Genomic DNA, 22,224 nt, shown 5'->3' on the forward strand with positions numbered 1-22,224 from the left:
TCTGGTTTCACACCATGGCAAGCCCATTCCATGTTGTTTCTACCACAAAGAATGATGAATTTGTAGCAATTGCATTTTTTAACTTTGTATGTGTGTTATTATCAGATTAAAGTTATGTGTCTGTTCTAGTGGCATATCAGACTCCCTTTTTAGATTTTTCTAATAAGAATTTTTAATTAAGAATAGTAGTTGAACTACATGGACAAACTGGCTGGTGGGCTTAAATTTTTGTCTAATTTATTTTTTCCTCATGCTTACATGCTGTAGAGCAACTAAAGTTTTCATCTGGGGAACTATCTTATTAAAAAAGTAAAGTTACCTAAGTAGGAGTTTTGCATATTTAGAATCAGAGACCTTACTTGAGTGAGTTTCTGTAAGGAGGTTAAATTGACCTCAGATTATCTCATTGACCTTAACATATGAATCCAGAAAAAATACTTTCATTGCATAACAAATTGCAAGTTTTCTGTTTACCATGTGAAGTTTTTGGATTTTGGAGCAAAATTAAAATGTGTGTTTCTCTGTCAAGACCTGAGGCTTGGGGAAGAAGCAAACAGTTAATCTTGCGTAGAGGGATGGGAGCGGTACTGGAGCAACCAAATCATTCAAGTCAGAGAAGATGAGGATCCCAGCCAAGGCACAGGATGTGAGGATGAAAAGGAACTGGTGGGGTCCAGAAATATTAAATTGAATCCACAGGACTGGTGATTGGTTAGCTTTTATGGGGGTTGGCTGGCTTGAGGGGAAATGTGGAGTCTATGTGAACTCTTAGTGAAAAATGCTCAGTAGTCAGCTAGAGAAGTGGATTTAAAACCAGTAAAACACTGGGAGCCGGGTGCATGATTAGTGTCATCAGATTAAAAGGTACATTTGTAGAATTTCAAAAACAAATTGGCAATGCAGAGAAGTCCTATACTAGAACATAACCTTATTCCTCTTATTTCTAAGTTATTTGAAGTCACCTCACTGGAGTTCCTATACACTAGGGAAGATCAACTGACTCTCCCCAAAAGTCTTCCAGAGTGAATGATGATTTGCTGTTAACCTTGGAGAATTCTGAAACTTGGTATCAGCTTGTTTTGAGATCATCTGCTTCACAGTTGAGTAACATCAGTCTAAAACCGGAGATTCTCTTTACAAATTGGCAGTGGGAACATGATTGTCATACAGTCCAGATTACTTTTGTTGGTGTAGCCAGTGCCAAAGATCAGAAGATTGCATGTTAACCATGGGAGCCAACAGGGAAGTTAATGAGGCAGGATGAATCAGTTATCTGACAGTAGGCTAAGTAGATGGCGCCTCCGTCTCACCAGAGTAGGCTCTGGCCTCTCAGGTGAGAGAATTTAAGCCTGTTGGCTGTTGCGCACTTATCTGCATGGTAATGAATGCCCAGCCAAAGGGCCTCTGCAGTTTTGATTTGCTGGAGTCCCCTCCACTCCTGCTTGTTCTTCTTGACCAGAGAGGACAAGTGTCAGTTCAACTATTAGAAATAAAAAATGTTAGTATTGGATTACAGAAACATCCTTATTTGTACCCATTTACTGTGTCCTTCATCTGCCTAATTAGTTCCTGAGGTTGTAGGAGTTAACAATTCCTACTCTGAAGGGTGATTTTATTTCCTGGTCACTTGTGGGGAGCGGAGGGCCATCTCGCTGCAGTCTCCCTGTGCTAACAAAAGTGAATGTGGATTGGATGGCTTCAAGGGAAAAGCAGAGAGATGAAAACGCTTGAGGAAGATTAAAACTAACTGCAATTAGTTTCCACAACTACCACTTAAGGCTGCTTTGACTTGCAAATCATATTGTAGGTTGGTTTCTTGGATGGAAAAGCTTTGTAATTATAGCCTGCAGAAGCTGTGGGCCAGGAAGAGAAAAAAACTTTCATGGGCTTGTAGAGGAGAAAAAATAAGCTTTCCTCAACCCTTCTGAGTTCTTAGCTGAGACTCCTGTAATATAAAACAAATCAACAAAGGAAAACAGACAGAAGTTCATTAACAGGTATACCTCATGTATGCATGGGAAATAACCCACAAGGTAGCTTAGATTTTAGGATTAAATGCCATCATAATAGGAAAAGGGGAAAGGGAATATAGATCTTTTAGGGGAGAGTAAATGATTTATAGGAAATATGAATGGGCCCTTAGAAGAATAGATGGGAGGTAAACTAATTTGTGACAAAGCTTCTCTGGAGTGTGGTGTTGAATCCTAGTCTCCTGTCCGGTGACAAGAATCACTCTTCTCTGGTTGATGAAACTCCCAGGGAGGGAGGGCATTTTGGAGGCTCTGTCTTTGGGCAGGTAAGTGGAGTTCACAGAAAGCTTCCCCCTGCATTTGCGTTCAGATGTCTTCAGCTCAAAGTGATCAATGCACTAAAGGGGCATATTTTGGGGTTGCATGCCCTGCTACCCTTCAGGGTGATGTAGGTTGGAGTAACTATGGTCATTGGCTCACCATTGCTGTTATATTCATCTTGTTTCCTTACAGTGGGACCCCTGTCTTGGGCTGGACATTGATTTACCAGCAGTAAGATGTGAGACCTGATAAAGCTGATTGGTTGAATATAGAGGAAAAGTCCTTTACATTTTCTTCCTATAGTGTCTCCTGAGAATCCATTCCTTTCTGTTCCACAGTTCCTCTTTATCAGGGTTCAATTTCAGGGTCAGGATGGCTGCAGGAGAACCAGTTAGAGTCGTTAAAGGCACAGACCCCAAGGTTCTGATTTGGTGGGTATGAGGGAGGGGCTCAGGAATCTGCGTTTTTGAAACCCTCTTCATGATGCATTCAGATGTGAAATTAGGTTTGGGAGTCACTCTTAGATTATTGCCACAAAGCTTTAATAGCACCCCTTTTACTTTCTGATTCTTTCCTTTCTAAGCCACAGTCCCATTTCCAGGATGGCATTAAAAACAAAACATGCATACATGAGTGATTTTGCACAGGCCTGTTAGTATTGCCAACAAAAGAACATCTAAACCTATAGTAAAGTTTTATAAGTTTATTAGAGCTTATGTGAGCCTAACTGAGGACATGCCCTGAAGCAAGATCTCAGTGGACTGAGAAAATGCTCTGGAGAATGGCACCTTGGCAGTTCTTTTTATACATCTAGAATTGAAGGAGAAAACATAAGGAAGGTTACATGAAATCCATTGGTGGTGGAATGAGCAGGAGAGAAAAAGCAAAGCAGAGAAATCTCTGGGATTGGATAAAAAACAAAATGGATACATACTTCTTTACATTGGTGGGTATAGAATAGTTAACATTTAACATTTACAGTAAATAGAGGTGGTACGAGGTCATGCGATAACACTGAGTTTGTTGCATGTGCTCCTGTAAGAGGCTCTGAAAAGATTACTCTGGCAATTTAGAGGTGCATTAGCCTAGATGCAGAAGACAATGGACAGGCCTTGCTTAAGGAGAAGATGAACCTTTTACTAAGGAAGCTGTAGTTCAGGGGGTTGACTACCCACCATGACCAGTTCATCCTGTGATTACTTTAGGTCACTGAGCTGTCAGGCCTGCCATGGAGCTCCTTTATCATTCACGGAATCATTATCCTGAACAACAATTTTGACAATTTTCCATAAAAATGAGTTGGATAATATCCTACTAGAGAGTTTCCTAAGAGTGACACCTAAAAACTCCTTATTCTTATAACACTTAGCCTTTCATATCTTAGAGCATTTTTCCATGCATTCATGAGTGACAAAAGTGAGGCTTTGGTAAATTAAAAGTAGAATTTCTCTTTTACAAATGCTTTCTGGTATGATGACTACATTTACTCACTTCATACAAGTTCAGGGGGCCTTTTACTTTTCATATAGTAGAAGAGCTAGTAAAAATTTTATTTTTAGCCATTATAATTTAGGCACTAGAAATAAGTGATTTGCTTGCATTGTTCCATTTAATTCTTGCAATAGTTCAATGAGTGAGGTGAAGATATCTCCATATAGCAAATAGTAAGCTAAGGGTCTCAGATTTTGAGAGGTTTATCCAGTCACATACAGATCTTATATTGCAGGGCTGAAATTTGAACCCAAGTTCAATGAAGTAACTGGTTTTCTTTTTTCTTTTTTTGTTCTTGCCACTGAATATCATTCATTTTCCTTACTTACTAGTTTTCCAAAAGAATAGAATTTCCTAAGAGTTTAGTAAAACATGCCTGTCACTTTTTTCCCCTGACATATTTTGCATAATAAAACAATAGCTTTCTATTTTTTAACCACAATTTTAAAAAAGTATGAATCCAAGATGGAAAATCAAAAGTTATGCCACAGTTGGGAAGGTGGTGGTCAGAGAACACCTGATGAGTTTGGGGGTATTACTTTCTGCATTGGTTACAGCATATTTGAGGTCACTCTGCTATCATTGGCTTCTTTTTCAAATGTCCCCAAATGATGACAGTTGAGAGGCATTGGAGCTAGAAAAGAACTAGCTCTTTTTTGAAAAAGGAGAAGTCCCTGTCAATTATAACACCCACCTAGAAAAATCGTAGGGGAAATTCTGTTTGATAACTTATAGGAAATCATAGGAAATCAGTTAGTGGTCAGTACACTGACTACGTTGTTGCTCTTTTGTTCTCAGCCAGTATGAAGAACCTGGTAGCAATGAAAAATGTCATGATCAGAGCAGAGATAGCTCTGGGTATAGGTTTATAATATATCGTAGAGATATAGATAGATAATAAAAAGTGACACTTTATTCTTTATTCTTCAAGCCACTAAGAATATCTGTTTTATTATAGAATTGAAACTAGGAGAAATTTATTTAACTACAGGATACTTTTCTGTTTTTCTCTTTCTTTTTGTAATATATCTCTTTTCTACCATGAGATTAGAGATGTGGTCTGGTTACAGGTGAACAGGTGTGTTGGTGGTAGCATTTGTGAATCTTGCATTGGGAAGCATGTTCCCCTGGTCTTCCATCATAAATTATCTGTATTTAAGTGAAACCTTTGATGTAGTTAGCAGTCAACTCCTGGAGAACAGGGACCATGTCTTAATGATTTCTTATATCTCTGATACTGAACATAGAGGTAGCACCTAGGAGGATCAGCTGACTCAGTTTTACAGCAGGCTGATCAACTCTGTGAGCTGCTGCTGCCATATATGTACTGCTGTGCTAGTGATCCCTATGCAGGATCTCTGGATACTCTGTATAACCTGCACGACCAACCCATAAGCCCTCTCTGTACCATTAGTTTCAATTTATTTGTTGCTTGAAGCAATGTTGGTTATTGATTAAGGCGTAGGATATGACTGGAATGACAGACAACATTCACTCAAATTACTGTTGAGCTTTTTGGAAGACAGGGCTAAAATTCAGATTGACCTTGACTGTAATAGACACAAATAAGTAGAATTAAAACCATTAGTGAAGTACAACTTTTGGGAAATTAAATATAACATGGGGACTATATATGTGTATGTTTTTTTGGGGGGGGTGACAGAGAAGGGGTACTCACTGTGAATCACCAACATACTGCTTTGTTTTCTTAATTATTGGGGACAGACTTTCTGTTAATCACAAGAACATAACATGTGGGAACTGTTGGGTAACATTTCCAAAATACTTAGCATAACTCAGACACTTACAAAATTCTGTGTCCATTTTAGCTTAAGAAAAATGTGGAGAATTTATCAGGGTCCAGATTACGGCAACTAGATGCAGAGGAGCATTGGAAAATAGGACCTGTTGAGAGAAGCTATGAAGTATCCTGGGATTAAGTATTTAGCCTGAGCCAAAGCAGTTGAAGGGTGATTATATTAATGGTCTTCTGTTGCATGTATAGTATTATGTAGAAGATGATACAATTATTTCCACTATGAATAGAATTAAGGAAATAGGTTTACAGTAGAGTTAATGAAGGTTTTGAAGGAGCATAAAGAACTTCTTGACTTTAAGAATTGTCGGACAGTGGAAAGACTTCTCAACTGGACGTGTAAAACCATGTTCCTTACAGGATAGGAATGGGGGGTACAACGTGCCAGTTAGACTTAGATGCAATTGGGGGACAGACTGACAAACTTCCCAGATCCTGCTTCATGCTGCTCATCTCACATTGGGTTTGACATTTCTGGCAGGTAAATCAGTATTTTTTTTATTTGTACTTTTTCATAGTTATTACAAATGCTAAGACCTCTTTTGCAATGATTCTATAATGTGTTTCAAGCAAGAGAGAGGTTAAACCACAAACTGAAAATTACTTTGCCTGCAGATCAGCTTGCTGCTCACACTTACAATATCTGGGCCCTTACAACGTTCTCCACTCTAATTTGCCTTTCTTTGTTCTTGTTTAGAAAACTGTGTGCTCTCCTCTCCTGTTCTACAATGAGTGCGAAATCTGCCATCAGCAAGGAAATTTTTGCACCTCTTGATGAAAGGATGCTGGGAGCTGTCCAGGTCAAGAGGAGGACAAAGAAAAAGATTCCTTTCTTGGCAACTGGGGGTCAAGGCGAATACTTAACTTACATCTGCTTGTCAGGTAATGAAAGCCAGATATTATTATTATTAAAACAACTTCTCTTTTAAAACAGGTCATTCAAAGGTATCCAGAAGTGTTATACATGTTTTGTACATGTCTGCTCTTCCACTCTGCTTTTGTTTTTCTGTTGTCTTCTCTGATCCTCACCTCTACTTTTGAGGTTGTCTTATATGGGAAAGGTGCTGACATTTAATTCTAATGTATTTTCTGATTCATTAAAAGCTTCCTCAAAGGGTTTGGCAGACACAGTTGCTTGTCCATACTTCCTTCACTAGGACATTGACAGAATATGGGTATATCCTCTGGGAATTTTGTTTTGGAACAATTGCTGGTATTTTGCTAAACTAGCATCCTGAGTTTCATTGAATTTCTTTTTCTTAACAGTTACCGGTCATCAGTAATAGTTTGTCTCAAGGTGACTATTGACACATTGTGGAATGTGAGGAAGTAGCCCGAGCTTATAGATCACTGCTTTGCCTGACAGCTGTTCCTTGTCAGGAGGAGGCATCTGTGTCTATTCAACTTGGTATTTGTTGGATTGTTTTTTTTTTTTTTCCTCTTTCTATTCGTGATTATAGATGATCTGTAGGATTTACTGTGGTTTCATACCAAGTTTTTTGAGATAAAATTTGGATAAGTTTTCCATGGACTTATGGGTGATGCTAATTTGAACACCTGGGGGCATTTGTAGTATTTCTGATATTTCTTGTAACTGGGGAATGAAATATTAAGCTTGTCTTAATTCACTTTTTTCTTTTTTTTTTTTTTAATTTCCTTCAATTGTGGCTTGGGAACAAAACTTTACTTTTGGACCCATTTTTTAGCTTCTAAAAAAATTAAGCCTGTGATCATTTAAGTTTATCAGAACTTTTTTCAAGGTAGAGATAGCTTTTTTTGTAGGGAAAAAACATGTAAAGATAATAATAAGATTATATCTTATTATAAAATGAAATGAGAACATAGCCCTTTGTAAGAATGCCTCTTCAGTGGTTAAAAGAAATCTTTCATCTAAATGCATGTGAGAGGATTGACTTTGACATATTGGTCTCTCTTTCTTAATCCCAAATAAAGATTAGGTTAATAAAATTTGGTTATTGTTAGAGGACATTTGCATGCCTTTAGTTTGCTACACAGTGCCTGACATATAATGCGGTGCTATTTATATCTAATGACTAAGTGAAAAGAAGAAGTAGTCTTTCCTAATCTTCCTAGTATTTTGTTAATGAGATTCAGGTCTTAAAAAATATTTCCATAGTCTTAAATTTAGATTCTAGAGTTTTTGCTTGCACCAATAACAATAGAAATGTATTATAATAAATTTTGTTTTGTATTTGGGCTGAGCTGAATATGGACACATAGTGATTCTAATTTTATTTAGCTCTTATGTTCTCAATATTTTATTGAGATTTCTTGAAGAGGGTAGTTGAAGAAGAGATGGTCAGTCTCGAATCCCCTAGAGACTTTCCTAGTGCATACCTATAAACTGCAAAAGAGGATGGTTTTCTGTGCATTTGAGGCAATGCTATTGTTAGCCTGTTTCGGATCATGTAGTCTGGGAGAGTGATGTGGAGACTGACTGCCTCATCTCAGTGAAATAGCATAAACATTTCTTCTGCTGTAGGAGATAATGACTGGAGAACTACTGCATTTCCTTTACAAATTCCCAAGACTTTCAGGTTTAAAGTCTAAAACTATGAGAACTGCTTTTTGTTTCATTGTGATATAGGAAAATTTTTTGTTCTGAAAGGCTTCATCCTTTTCATGGATTTGGATTTTGAGAGGAAAGGTTGATAAAATAGATCTGATATTTAAGCAGATTAGTTAATAGAAATTAGGTCAGGAGAAGGCCAGGCAACTTAGACATCCAAAAGCTTTTTGCAGTTTCATTTTTCTTATAGTTGGGAGAAAAGCAGCTACCTTTGTTTTCTAACTTATGTGAATCTTAGAGGAATATCAGTCACATCTCTGATAAGCTAATGCTTTTATTAACAAGTAATTCATTAATTACTCAAATGTTTATGAAGTACGCTAGGTGCTGGGGGCTCAGTTATGAGAAAAACTCATGAAGCTTACCTTGTTTCGAGGGGAAGAAGCAATGAACATTAATAAGTTACTCATTAAAATATACATAATCATTAACTGGAAGAAAGTTAACAAGGAAAAACATAGTGAGATGAAGGAATGTGTAAGGAGAATTTGGGCTGGTTGGGAGAACCCAGAGCTGCTTCACTGGTTCTGAAACGAGAATGATGTTCGTGCAAAGAGCATTCCAGGCAGAGGGAACGGCAGCCTCATTAAAAGACTCAGCTGGATTTTGAGTTTCTCCTTTTCTCCTGTGCAATCTGAGGATGACCTCTTTGTAGCTGAACTCACGTAGGAGGCTGTGAAGTGAAAGCAGAGCCCTTCAATGACAGTCTCCTTCCTGCTGTTAGTATGAACCACCTAGGCTTTCCAGGGAGGCCAAGCCTTTCAACTCTTGTGGTTTGGTTGATGAAAACCAGCTATTCATTTTGAACAGGCAAAATCTGTCCAAATTAGGGCAATGTCTACAAATAATATTTAACCCCTTATAAAACAGCATGTAGTTCTCTTTAAAGAAGGGAAGAATATCATAGTTTTAAACACTTTCCAACATATGCATGTAAGACAATGATATGCAATGTTTTTACTGATGTTCCTTGTGTGACTCCCTCCTGCCTTTCAGTGTCTGGCAGAATGTATAATCTGAGAGGTAGAAGCCTGTGAACATAAGACATTATTTTCAGAGTGGGTTGTATATCCTCTCTAGGAATGCAAAATGGTTCTGGGGTGTGGGAAATACGATGATCTTTCTTGAGTTATTTAGTTGTAATTGTGTATGGAGAGAAATAAATCTCCAGTTGATTCACAGAATTGAGTGTTTCTCTTGGGATTTCCCAAACGGCTTCTTGTATGATGTGAAATTCTTATGTACTAACATGCTTCTGTTGATTAGCATTCTTAAAGCACTGGTTTCTACAATTTTTTCTTGGCAAAGGCTAAAATTAAAAAGACTGACAATACTAAGTGTTAACAAGCATGTGAAACAATTTAAGCTCTGATATTTTGCTGGGGAGGTGGATGTAAAAATGATGCAAGTGCTTTAGTAAACAATTTGGCATTTTTAAATGAAGTCAGACATGTACTTATGTGACTCAACAACTGTGTTTCTAGCATTTACCCAGGAGAAATAAAAGGATATGTCCACATAAAGAAATGTACATAGAGGTTTTTAAGTCTTATTTACAGTAACCAAAAATCATAACTCAACTTTACATCTGCATGTGAATGAATAAGCAAATTATTTTATATCTATGCAGTGCAATACTACCCTAAGAAATGAACTACCAGTATATGTAACAACACAGATGAATCTCAAAAGCTTCGTGTTGGTGGGAGAAAAAAAAAAAGATAGAAAAGACTACATGCTGTGTCATTCTATTTATATGAAATCCTAGAATGGCCAAAACTTAAGCTATATTGACAGAAAACCCATTATTGTTTGCCATAGACTAGGGTTGGGGATTGATTGCAAAGGATCATGAGAGAATTTTTGCAGTAGGGTAAGCGTTCTATATGCTGATTGCAGTGATGGTTACTTAAGTGAGGTGTACATTTTTGCAACTCCTCAAACTGCACACTTAAAATGGGTGCACTTTATTATATGTAAATATATCTCAATAAATTGACTTTTTAAAAATGTCTTACAGAGACACTAGTGAGTTCATTCTTTATAGGTATGAGAAGTTATCCTATTTGGCCTTTTTGAATGCTCAGAGAGAAGCAGCTGTATATCATACAGACCTGCCCAAGCATCTCTGTCATTTGTGTGCCAGTGTGTTCTAAGTGCCAGATAGCACCTGGCACATTGCTGAGGATAGACACAATAAATGCTTATAGGAAGACACTATTTAAATTTAGGCCTTACTACATACCTGATTATGGTATAGACTTCTTGTAAAACAGAACTATTCACTCATTCAAAATATAAAGCCCTGCTCACAGCAATTTCTACAGTTAGTTGCTCCTTCCATAGTATTTAGGTCTATAAAACTAAATTGGAAACATGCTAAAAAGTTAAAATCATTTTATTATTAGAGGCTAGTTACCTACTAAACATTTCTTGTTTTCATGTGTAAAATCTATTCCCTGATCCAGTTTTAATTCAGTATGTGCAATGTGAATGCTAGCCTTCATGTCCCAAAATGGATAAAAGAAACCTTTCATTGGCTTTCTCTCCTCTAGAAGGAGCAGGAAGAAACTTTATTTTTTTGTGTGAGTAATATATTCTTTTATCTATTTTGTTGAAACAGAAACTTAGTCTTTTCAAAATGATTTTGAATTTATAGAGAGCAAATTTTTCTTATTTTAAGGAATATTTAGAATGTTCTTGGATGAAATAATTTATGTAAATTGATCCCCATGGAAGATAATGGTGTGGATTAGGAGCCTAGAACCTGGCAATAAGTTTTTTTATCTCAGTGGTTGACAATCCTAGATGTTCCTTAGAATAAACTCTAGAACATTTCAAAATATAGATGGCCTGGTTATACCTACATCCTACTAATGCAGCACTGCATAACTGGGAATTTTGAAAGTGTAATGCTAAAGCTAAGATTGAGAAATTTCATTATTTTGGGAAGTTTTGCTCTGGGTTGTCTTATTGGTATATTTGACATAACAGTATATTTTTGGTACTTAATTCTATCGAAAGAATACTTCTTAGTCTCTTTCTTGTTGATTGACTGTGGTCAAACCTCTGAATTTTTCTGGGCATCAGTTTATTCATTTGACAAGTTCAAATGTTCCTCTGAACTCTGTGTTTCTAGGACTCTGAACTCCCTTGGAAGTTTTATACCAATATTCATTCTTATTCCATACATATTATGTAGGGAGAAATTCAGGTTATTAATAATCCAAGTGGGTGCCTAAAACATTTATGAGGGTTTGAGAACACTCTTTATAGGTTGTTATTCAAATTAGGGTAACCAAAGTTAATTGTCAGCTACCTGGCATAGGAAAAAATTCTTTTTATCCACTTTCCAATTCAGACTAGATCTCATCTCATGGTTTATAAATAATAGAAGAGAGAGATGTGAAGAATATAAGACAGATGAAATTTGACCTTGATAGAAATGGTTTATTGAGGATGGTGAGTTGACTTTCCAAGAGTTTTTATCCAAGAAAAATTAAGAAATCCACATTGAACTGAGAATTATGTAAAAGTATAAGCAGTGGAAGAGGAAATACAAAACAACTACAATAATGATACATGTTAACTATTTTTATTGTATTATAGAAGTAGTAAATATTGCTGAAAATATGAATCTTTCAGAGAGTTATAAGGAAGAAAATAAAGATAATTCATCTTGTGTATGTTACCTTATTTGTTTTAGTTCCAGCAATTTTCACAACATTAGGTGGCATGTTCTTCTTTTTATTGACGAAGGGACCAGTGTTCATCAGAGAGATTGTGAACTCCCAGAGTCACCATTTTGGAAGTGACAGTCTTAGAAACCCATCCAGTCCCTGTGACCCCCAGCAGCCATGCATATACTGCCGTAGTACCTCATCTCTCTGCCCTCAGTCAGGAAGGTGTGTGCTGTAGAGAGGGCCATGTTTTAAGGAGCTGATTTTCTCCTAACTTTTCAAGATTGATAAAAACATCGAACAGTTTTGACCTACACTGTGTCTTCCTATCTCTTTCATGAAATTATTGATTTATAGACCTCATTTAAAATACAGTGTAAGTCAGGGTAAGTCTTTTATCTCTTAATATGGAAATCTGATATGTAAATCCAGCCATAAAACTTTAAGTTGCTCTAGAAGACAATGCAATAAAAAGCAAAGTTATTTTCAGTGCCTTGATTTTATAATCTTTTCTATATTCTTTTTTTATTTTATAAAAATATAAAATCCTCTATTATACTCACCATTGAGAATTTGGCTCTTCCGTGACATGTGCGTAGACACATTTGATTAAAACATTTGTAAGAACAATGATCATTGGTTATAGACAATAAAGTATAGAGAAGGTTTACTTCTGAGATGTTTTCTAGCTCAATAGATTTTACCACCAGGTGTCATTTATAAATGACCTTTGGTGAAGCACTGCCATGAACCCATCACATGCTTTAGTGCTCAGTATGGTTAGGGTGGCAGCAGCCCACCTTTGAATTAGTAATAATACCAGTAATGGTATTTGAGTTTCTATGTGGGGCATGGTTCTATGCCCTTTAAATACATCAACTCAATTCTTACAGCAATGTTATGAGTTAGATAACATTTTGTAAATGAGGATACTGAGCATACAGAAGTAAATTAGCTTGCCTGAGATCATCAACTTGTATGTTATAGAACAGGGAACCCAGGTAGTTTGAGTCTAGGCCTGTTTTCTTAGTCTCTATGCTCTTCTCTCTCTCTCCCTCTCTCTCTCATTCTCCCCTTTTCCTCCTCTGCCCCTCTCCCCTCCTTCTCTCTTTTCCCCTCTCCATCCCCAACCCACCCCCCTTATGTGAGAAAGGACTTCCCATACCAAATATTTTTTCTTGCCTTCCCTCACACAACTTTAGTGATAATCTTATCTCACTACTACTCTGGTTTCCTACCTGTTTAGGCCTTGGTTGATTTTAGCTGGGTGGTGACAGTCTTCTACTCCAATAACTGGACTAAGAAAGCCACATATTAGAACGATGGTGTCAGTGATATATTTGAGCCTTGAGAAAATTAATTCCTCAGGGCAATTCTGAGAGGCTCCTGACAGGGACACTGCTATGTATGGACCTGTTTTATTCAGTTGTGTAACAGAGAGAAAGTGCCTTACAAGTTTTTTAGTTTCCTTGATGGTTCTAGATGTCTTCCTATTAAAATTGGAAGTAAGAATATTTGTCTTTTCTAAAGCCTTGTAAATAAGAGAGTTCCAAAAGTGGATAACTAAGTACTTAACAGGTATTATCTCATTTCATCTTCACAACAGCCTTATGATGTAGCTTCTGTTATTTCTACTTTATGAGTGAAATAGCCAAGAATTAAAGTAGGGAAGTACCTGCCCAAAGTCAGACAGGTAGATGCTGACAGAGCCAAGACTCACATCTGGGTTCCTCTCACACCCAAATCTGCACACTTTTTAATTTCTTTCCCAGGACAGGGCTAGGTCCCCAAAACAGAACACTCCCCTTCCTTAACAACAATGACAACATTCCTTGAGCAAAGCATTCTGATCTCTGAGGATTTAGAGGATGTGCTGTCGACCACTTCAGCTTTTCTAGTGGTTTAGCACATCAACAGGGTTTTATTTTTCCATTCTCTCATGTGTGCGTTCCAATTTGAAAACCAGATGGAAACACGGGAAAACTCTTAACCAAGGCTGGTGCCAAAACATTTCATTTAAAAAGGAAACTCCATCTGTGAGCTCTCCCACTACACAGCCCACTGTTAAGGACAGGAATTTCACAGCTGACTCACTTATGTTCGTTTTATTTAGTTTTGACTGATTGCAGAGGTAGAGCAAGTGGTGCTTCAGGAGATTGCAAACGAAAGCAGCTGTCCTTCTGGAATGTGGTTGGCAGGGCACTCTCTACCTGGCAGACATCCTCAAGAGTAGGCAGCCCACCACGAAGGTAGGGTTTTAATCCATGCAGATGCATTCTTTGATGGTGATGCTTTTTGAGTTTCCACTTGTACAAGTAAGTGCTCTTTGCTGTTGTATCGCAACTTGAACATTATCAGCATTTCATTTGTCAGTAGGTTGCAGTCACAGGCACTTGAGGACACCATGAGTCTCTGTGTTTATTTATGTAATTGTATGTATAAGGCCTAATACACAGAAGGTCCTTAGCTTTCTGAGCAACATCATCTAGTCATTAAATGGGACATTCACTGATACTTGTCATACAAAGATAATTGATGTGCAATTTTAAAAGACATATTAATGTATGTCTGTGACAGGATTTGTCTTGGGGGCTTCCCTTTCATGCTTTTTTCAGTTTCCATGTCAAGTTTGCTTCCCCTTCACCTTTGTTTCCCAATCCTGAAAGTGATCTCAAGGTCATTCTTACTCCCAGTTTCTAAAGCAAGTGTCTCTTAATTTTCTGTGTTCCAAAATTAATCCCCCCCCACCCAAACTAGAATACAAGGGGGCATCACACTACTATTCTGTTTCTGAGAGTCTGAAGACGTCTACTGTGTTCTAACGAATATTTTTGCATTGCTGAGTATATTGGCCGCTGACGTCCTTGTGTTCAGGCTTCTTATCCAAATTTGCGGGGAGTTGGAACTGGCTTAGTCAATCGAGTTCCTGTCCCTGAAAGGGGAGATGTTGTTTTCCAACACCTATCTTCACTGGATCAAAAGAAAAACTGAAACAAAATAAAACAAAATGTTCTCTGGGGTCAGGCAAGTGCACTGTTAAGCACATAGCAGAAGTGGGAGAGGCTGGTACAAACGCCTATGGGCCCAGGTTTCAGCCCAGATCAGGTTCTTGTTTGCCCAGCTCTTTCCTGTTACCCTTCATTTAGAGAGAAAGAATGGTTATGAGGGATATTTCCAAGCCAGTTACAGTCATGCTAAACTATATGCAGAAGAAACTATAAATAGCCACAAGGACAGTGAGGTTGCCACATTGTCCAGTTGCACGAAGAATAGATGACCAGTTAGTTACTGAGCCCTGAACTTGATCACATTTCTCCTCGGCCTCCCAGGTCATCTCCTGTAGCACTTAGCACTGCCCAGTTGTCTTTGTCAGTTTGCTTTCTGTTTGTCTCCCCAGACTGCCAGCCCACTAGAGGGTAGGGACCTGTGGAAGACACCTCCCTATCCCCATATGGAACACACGTAGTGCTTAGGGGAAATCAGGCACATTATAGTTTGCCTCAGAGATTCCTTGGGCCCAAGTGCAGGGCTCTGCCATTGCCTGGGAGCCTCAACAGAACACTGCTTTTTCATCTGGGTTCAAAAACGGATCTTCACAAATTTGAGCTTTGTCAAAGTGAGTCCTCTTCAAGCGTTTTTGCTTCTTCCAGAGGAAGTAGGGTCTGGCACCTTTTCTCACACCCTCCTCCCCTTTAGGAAGATAGAATTTTATGCCTTCTTTGTAAGAGTAGGACAAAGGATACTGCATATGGAGACTTACTAATTTTTTTATTGATTGATTTTGAGAGAGGGAGGGAGGGAGAAAGAGAAAACATTGATTTGCTGTTCCACTTATTTATACATTCATTGGTTGATTTTTGTATGTGCCCTGGCCAGGAATTGAACCTACAACCTTGGCGTATCAGGATGATGCTCTAACCAACTGAGCTACCTGGCCAGGGCAGGAGACTTATTTTTCATATTAAATTAAAATTTGTTTTCAGATTGAAAACTTATCTGACCTAATAAGTTGTTAGTTAATGAAAATGTCAGTGATCTTCTTGAAGGCAGAAGTCAATCTGTGTAGAAATATGAGGTTATATAGCAAGATGATACTTCTGAGTGTGAATCCTTACAAATCAAAAGTACATCTTGGGAAGTGGCATGTGGGGGGAAGGTGTTTCTTTTCAAGAAGCCTATTCTGAGGTGGTGATATGGGCAATGTGTGGGTCTGGACCTCTTTTTGGTCATTAAACTTTAGCTATAATATCACTCATTCTTACCCAGTCACCGCCTATTTACTATTATGTTGAATAGCCTGTTGCTCAGTCTTCATACTTTGTCAGTTTCTCCCCAAGAGCAAAGAGTTCTGAGTGTCTAAGAATGGAAGATTTGTCTGTGGAAACGTCTCTGTTTTGTGCAGCTGAGACATGAATGATATTCTTCCTCCCATTCCTGTCTTCTCACTGTGGTTGGCAGTAACTTGTTTTGTTGGTAATTGGTCTTTGTGTGTCATTCTTGGACATGTGTGCATCATGCCTCTTTGTCATTCTATTGGAATTGTCCTGGAATTTCTCATTTACTTCTCCACCACTGTCCCTGTCACCACATCATGCTCCTTGGTCCCTATTTTTTTCATCTCTTTTCCCTTCAGTGAGCTCTTCCCACAGTGGCTGTCACTCCTGCCTGAACATAGCCACAGCTTCTTGTTCAAACCAGGTTTGTCCAAGAGTCAGAAAACTGTCTTGTTTTGCTTTCTATATCAGAAGACCTGTCTCACCTTGTTAATCAAGATTAGATTATTTGGAGAGACTTTTACAAATAGATGGGACCTTTTTGAATTTGTTGGTTAGTAAGTACTTGATTTTGATAGCAGTCTGCTATGACTTTTGTACTTTCTTAGGTTGTTACTTCTGGGCAATGTCTCAGTTATATTATATAACCACTACCTTAAGTTAAAAGGCTTTAGTCTCTTGATTCGACTGCAAACAGTCCTGGCCCATTCATTTTGATCTTCTTGCCTCCTTTGAATGGCTCATCCCTCCACATGTCCTCTGTATCCCATAGCCTCTTACTTTCTCAAGGACTATGCTCTTCCAGTTACCTTCTCTCCAACCAGCTCTAGGAAACTTACCAAAGGTATACCGACATTCTTTCATATCTTCCATTTCAAAAAGAATCCTACCAGGACTCCAAACTTTCTGCTAGCCTATCCTCTTAATCTGCTTTCCTGGAGAGACGTCTGCATTTGAGAATTACTTTTGTACCCAATAAATTGTGAGCCCTTGCAGGTACAGTATCTTTTAAGACATTATCCATGGAATAGTTACTTAATATGTGGTTTGTATAATTTGTGGACCTCAGAAAACATCAAGTCCATTGCCCTCATGTTGCCAGTAGGAAACAGAATCTCCTCTAAGATTAGACTGTTTGCTAGTGATAGAATCAGGGCCAAGACTAAGGCTTCCTGGCTCCCATTATTTGTTCTCTTTCCACATTCACACAAGTTCCCCACTCCCTTGCCTGCATAATGGCCGAGAGGTTTTCCAGTGTGCCTTCCATAAAGCAGCGGAGGATACTGTCTTAGGGAAAAACAGATAAAGGAGAAGAAGATAAAGGAGACAAAGAGTGATCTAGAGAAAAGCAAAAAGATAACTGAAGAAGTTGATTAAGATTTTGTGAGAAGAGGACTACAGGTTTTGATGACAACTGGGTTTGTGGAAACAAGAAAAGAGGTTACATATAAAAATTGAGAGGAGAGTAAAGATAGGAAAAACTAGGATAGGACTGTACTGAATATGTATTCATGCACTAAGTCATAATCTGGTATAACAATGACAGCCCTGTGTTGAAGACTCTGGTTCAAAACTCTTCAATAACTTAATGAGGTAAACCCAGAGTCCTGGACAAGATCCCAAAGCTCCTTCTAGTTCCAGCATCTCCATCTTTGATCTGAATGTGACAAAATGCCCCATGCATTGTGGTCCCTTCAGTGACCCATTGGGTTTTCACTGGGGAAAACTCCCTCATGTTCCCTATGTGCTCCCCACACACGTGTGTGCATGGATGACAGTGTGAGGCCTATGCTGCCATGATACATTTAAAAATAACTTTAATTGGAACTTTTCCCTGGAGGTTTTAAAGCAAGAAGAATACAGCTGTGTTTATCAAGCTCTGCCTGAGAGCTGAGCCTGCCCTGCCCCACTGGGAGGCAGTTACACTGTTGGCTGTTCCGGGTGGTGGTCAGCAGCCAAGGCGCAGAAGGTGGTGAGACCTGAGTGATGGCAGAACTCTGTAAGGTTCCTCCAGGCTTTACTGCTCTTATCTTCGAACATTTTTTTTAATGATTTTTTTTCCAAGCAGCCTTCACTGGTTAAACTGACAGCTTTTTGTTACACACTCTAGGACTCTTGTTGGGGAGAAAGTTACATTTTGACTGACTAAAGAAAGATGGAGAAAATAGGGGCCAAAAAAAGCCCTAATTTCTGTTCAAAATTTGACTGGGAGAGAAAATGAAGCATTTAATAAGCTCATGTTGCTTAATAAAAACAAAGCAACAAGTGAATTTCAGCGACTGCATAAATAAGTAGCTATTTTGAATCACCAGATTACAAGATATTTTAAAAATAAGAAAATATGTATTCATTCCAATTCTTAGGTACTTCAAAGTCAAAGCTAAATCATGTACTGATCAAAGTTTTTAATGATTTATTTAAAGGTCAAGATGTAGACATTATGCTAACCAGTGAAACCAATTTTTATTCTTTCTGAATGTTATAATTCTATCATATAGCAGTACATTTTATGAAATATATTGAGCTCAGCACTGATGGAAAAGAATCTTTTTTTTTTTCATCCATAGCAATTAAGTGTTCAAATGTCCAGAATTAAACCTGGCAGTTTTCCTTATAAACAAATGATTCAGAATTTAATTACTGAATGTCATAAGGAGCAAAACAAAAAGTTGTAAAAATGGAAGGTTTTGATTCTGATGGAACATTTAAATGGAGGATTCTCTTCAGCTGCATGTGATGAAAAACCTGAATAAACAGTGGCTTCAATAAATCAGGAATGTATCTTTTTCACATCAGAGTCCAGGACAGGTATTGCAGCTCTTCTGCCTTTCAGCTTTGTCTGCCTTACCTGGCTGGAATTGCCTTACAGTTGCAAGAGAAATGAGCCACCTGCAGGGCCAAAGGAGCAGGCCAGCTTTCAGGAGTTCACCCAGAAACCCAGGCGACTTCCAGTGCATTTCATTGGCCAAGACTCAGTCACACGGCCACCCTCACCTGGGAGTTATGTTGAGAACAGTGCCATCCTCCCATCACCCAAATCAGGGTTCTGTTAAGAAGAGAATGAATCTTGGGTAAAGTGCTAATAACCCTGTAAGCCTTTGGAAGGTAAACATATACATTTTCTGAAAGCGTTTTCACCTTTAAGAACTGATTCTAATTAACTAAAGATTTTTCTCTGAGCCCTCTTTTGCTTGTTTTCTTCTCAGTCATGTCATTTCCTCTTTGCTGGTAAGTGTACCTATCCTGATTTTTCTGCTATAGAACAATCAATTTGAAAACCATTAAATATGCACATAGGTATTGGTCTGTGAAATTGGGACTAGGCCAAAAGGGCAAGAGTCACCCGATGATTTTTTGTGGAGATGCATGCCATTTGTAAGTAATTGACTTGCTCTTTTCATGGTCTCCACAGCATGACCTGCCCTCAGATCAAAGGGGGTTGCATTCAATACATGCTGAATAAAAGATCAAACCATGTGTGTCAGGCATGAAAACGAGATAACTGGCCATTTGATTCTGGCCATTTCATTATTCTTGGGAGGAATGTGAGAGAATGCCATTTGTACATTGTGATGACAGGTTTCTGCAGGACACACTGTCTCCCACCTAACATGAGCCCAGAGGTTCCTTAAAGCGATAGGACCGTGTATGGTGAGAATCACTGTAACCACAGGGGAGTTTTTTCACACATTCACCTCCTCCTTTCCACCTTTACTCACCGAGTGTGAACCATGTTCAGATAATCTGCTGATCTCACCCTTCTGCCTCCTCTGGGTGGAATTGTTGGCAACATGCATTTAGTTGTCCAGTCTGCTTTGAGACACGGTTCTAATTTTCCCCTAGAAAAGATGAGGCTCAGATGGCACCACCTGTATGTTTTCGGTTTCATTTTTACTGTCAAGGCCTCCACCAGTGGAATCCAAACTGATTCGAGACCTATTAGGGAAGAGTTGGTTTCTGATTTTCTTCTGTTTATTCTCTTCCCCTTTATTTTCATTGAGGAATTCTGTCAAACTCCATCCCTCAGTCTCACGAGTCATTGCTCTTTACATGTTGACTCTATTCCCAAGATTTTCAGCCTCTCCTCTCTCAGCAGTTAATTTCTTCACAATCTCAAGTTTCACAAACACAGGATGAATTGGAGTAAACCCATCACCCAGACAGACTTGCTGCGGAGGAACTCGTGCAGATGTGTGACCGTGGTGCGGACTGCCGGCATTCAGGGGACAGCTTCTGCACCTGTTCTCACCAGCCCTCGGGAACCAGAGGAAGCATTACCTGACTCATTAATGTGTACTAGCCTATGGGATGCTTTCACACTGGTGGTCCCTGGGTTAAGTACACATAATTACACTTGCTCAAACTGGAAGGAGCCTAGAAAGAGGATGAACTGAGGCAGAAAAGGACAGAAACTTGAAGTAGGTATGAGGATGTGCCAGGTTGAGGGCTCCTGACCCAACCCTGAGAGGGAGACCAAATTGCTGGGCTAAATATTTAAGGCAGTGAACCTGATGCAGCTTATGGATAGAGGGTCTACTCCCTATTGGCTCCAGGACAAAAGTTGAAACTCTACTTAGAATTATAAGCCCTTAATGATCTACGTTTTGTGTATTTGTTACTTACCCCCACCACACATGCATACATGCACACATACACAGACACACTCATCTATAGGCACTCTTTTCCCAACCCCCATGTACAACTTTCATGTCCATGGCAGCCACATTGATTACTCTGATGAACTTTCACATTTTTCCATCTTCCTATAATTGCATTTCCTGTGTCTTATCCAGCTCAATTTGAGGTGTCCTTCCAACTCCCCTTCACATGTCATCTCTCCCAGACACCTGCTTGAGTCCCCCCCAGTCTCAGTGGCTGCTCTTCCTCTGTACTCACGTAGTGTTCTTGTCACGGTCTTCATCACATTGCCCTGCAGTTTATGTTTGCTCGTCTTCTCTCCTGCTAGATGGCAGGACTTTGAAGTTAGCAACCATCCGTTATTCAGCTTCATAAACACAGTGTCTAGCATGGTGTCAAACAGAATGTAACTACTCAGCACTATTATAGCTGAATTAACGGATAAAATCAGAAGAAACTGACTGTTTTCGAATTTTATGGTTGTATTTTTCAATCTCTCCAGCTGACATAATAGACCCTACTTTTCAAGTTTCTATACGATTACTTAGTTTGAATGTCTGTTTGGTGTTTGGGGTGGAGTGAGGTCCAGTGAAGTGGGGGAAGTTGCTGCGACAAAAGAGAGGAAAAAGACTGATGTTGGAAAAGGTTTGTATGCAGATCAACAGGTCTCTGACAGGCACCAGCATAAAAATAGACCTGCAGTTCTTAGCAGTCCTCAGTCAGCCTACTTACTGAAAGTTCAAAAAAGAGGCTCCCTGCATTAAACCAGTGGAGCAATAATGAAAAGCAGCTGATGACAGATTCAGGATAAAGGGAAGATGAGCATCATCTTAACCACAGACTATACATATACTTCATGGCTATTTCACCCACAGAACCACTATCTGGCCAAAGGGCTTCAGTATGAATGTTGATTTTGCATAGCCACAATTCTGAGCTGCAATTTTGTTTTTGCCTTTTCCCTTCAGCAATTATATTTCCCACTAAAGGCATCTGTCCCTATAGGAAGATAAGAGTTTTGGAACTGAAACCATTCTTCTTCATTTCTCCTAAGCACCAGATCCTGTCATTATATCTTGCATTGGGAACCATCCCAATAAAAGTCATTCTTTTTACCCAGTTGGGTGTTCTGCTGCAGGTACCATTTGGATGGACAGGCAGGTTGCTCTTCAAAATTAATGTGTAGGGTTTACACCACTCACTCAGCTTTATAAAAACATGGATATATCAGATATATCCAAAAGAGAGCAAAATTTGGGGATAAGAGGGCAGGAGGTCAATAATGACATACCTTTTTAAGATACTGTGAAAACAGACAACAGAAACCCTCTTTTCTAAATGATCTGGATGGGACCTCAATTTGCTGTGTGCTCTAAAGACCTAGAAATTTTCTGTCCAGCACAGCATCCACTAGCTATATGTGCCTATTGAACACATAATTAAA

At 38.7% G+C, this 22,224-nt stretch overlaps 1 protein-coding gene across 3 annotated transcripts in view; it reads left to right on the forward strand.

Annotated features, from left to right (window-relative positions):
- STXBP6 (syntaxin binding protein 6) overlaps positions 1 to 22,224 on the forward strand; it is a 246,261-nt gene that overhangs the window by 68,069 nt on the left and 155,968 nt on the right. For all 3 annotated transcript variants that reach the window (XM_090270177.1, XM_090270178.1, XM_090270176.1), the window contains exon 2: positions 6,296 to 6,480. In XM_090270177.1, the coding sequence (XP_090126303.1) occupies positions 6,327 to 6,480 (154 nt within the window). In that variant the 5' untranslated portion in view covers positions 6,296 to 6,326. The remainder of the gene's footprint in view (positions 1 to 6,295; positions 6,481 to 22,224) is intronic.

Source organism: Furipterus horrens, unplaced genomic scaffold (genome assembly GCF_987537825.1).
Source record: "Furipterus horrens unplaced genomic scaffold, mFurHor1.1.pri manual_scaffold_3, whole genome shotgun sequence".
NCBI classification, from domain to species: domain Eukaryota; kingdom Metazoa; phylum Chordata; class Mammalia; order Chiroptera; family Furipteridae; genus Furipterus; species Furipterus horrens.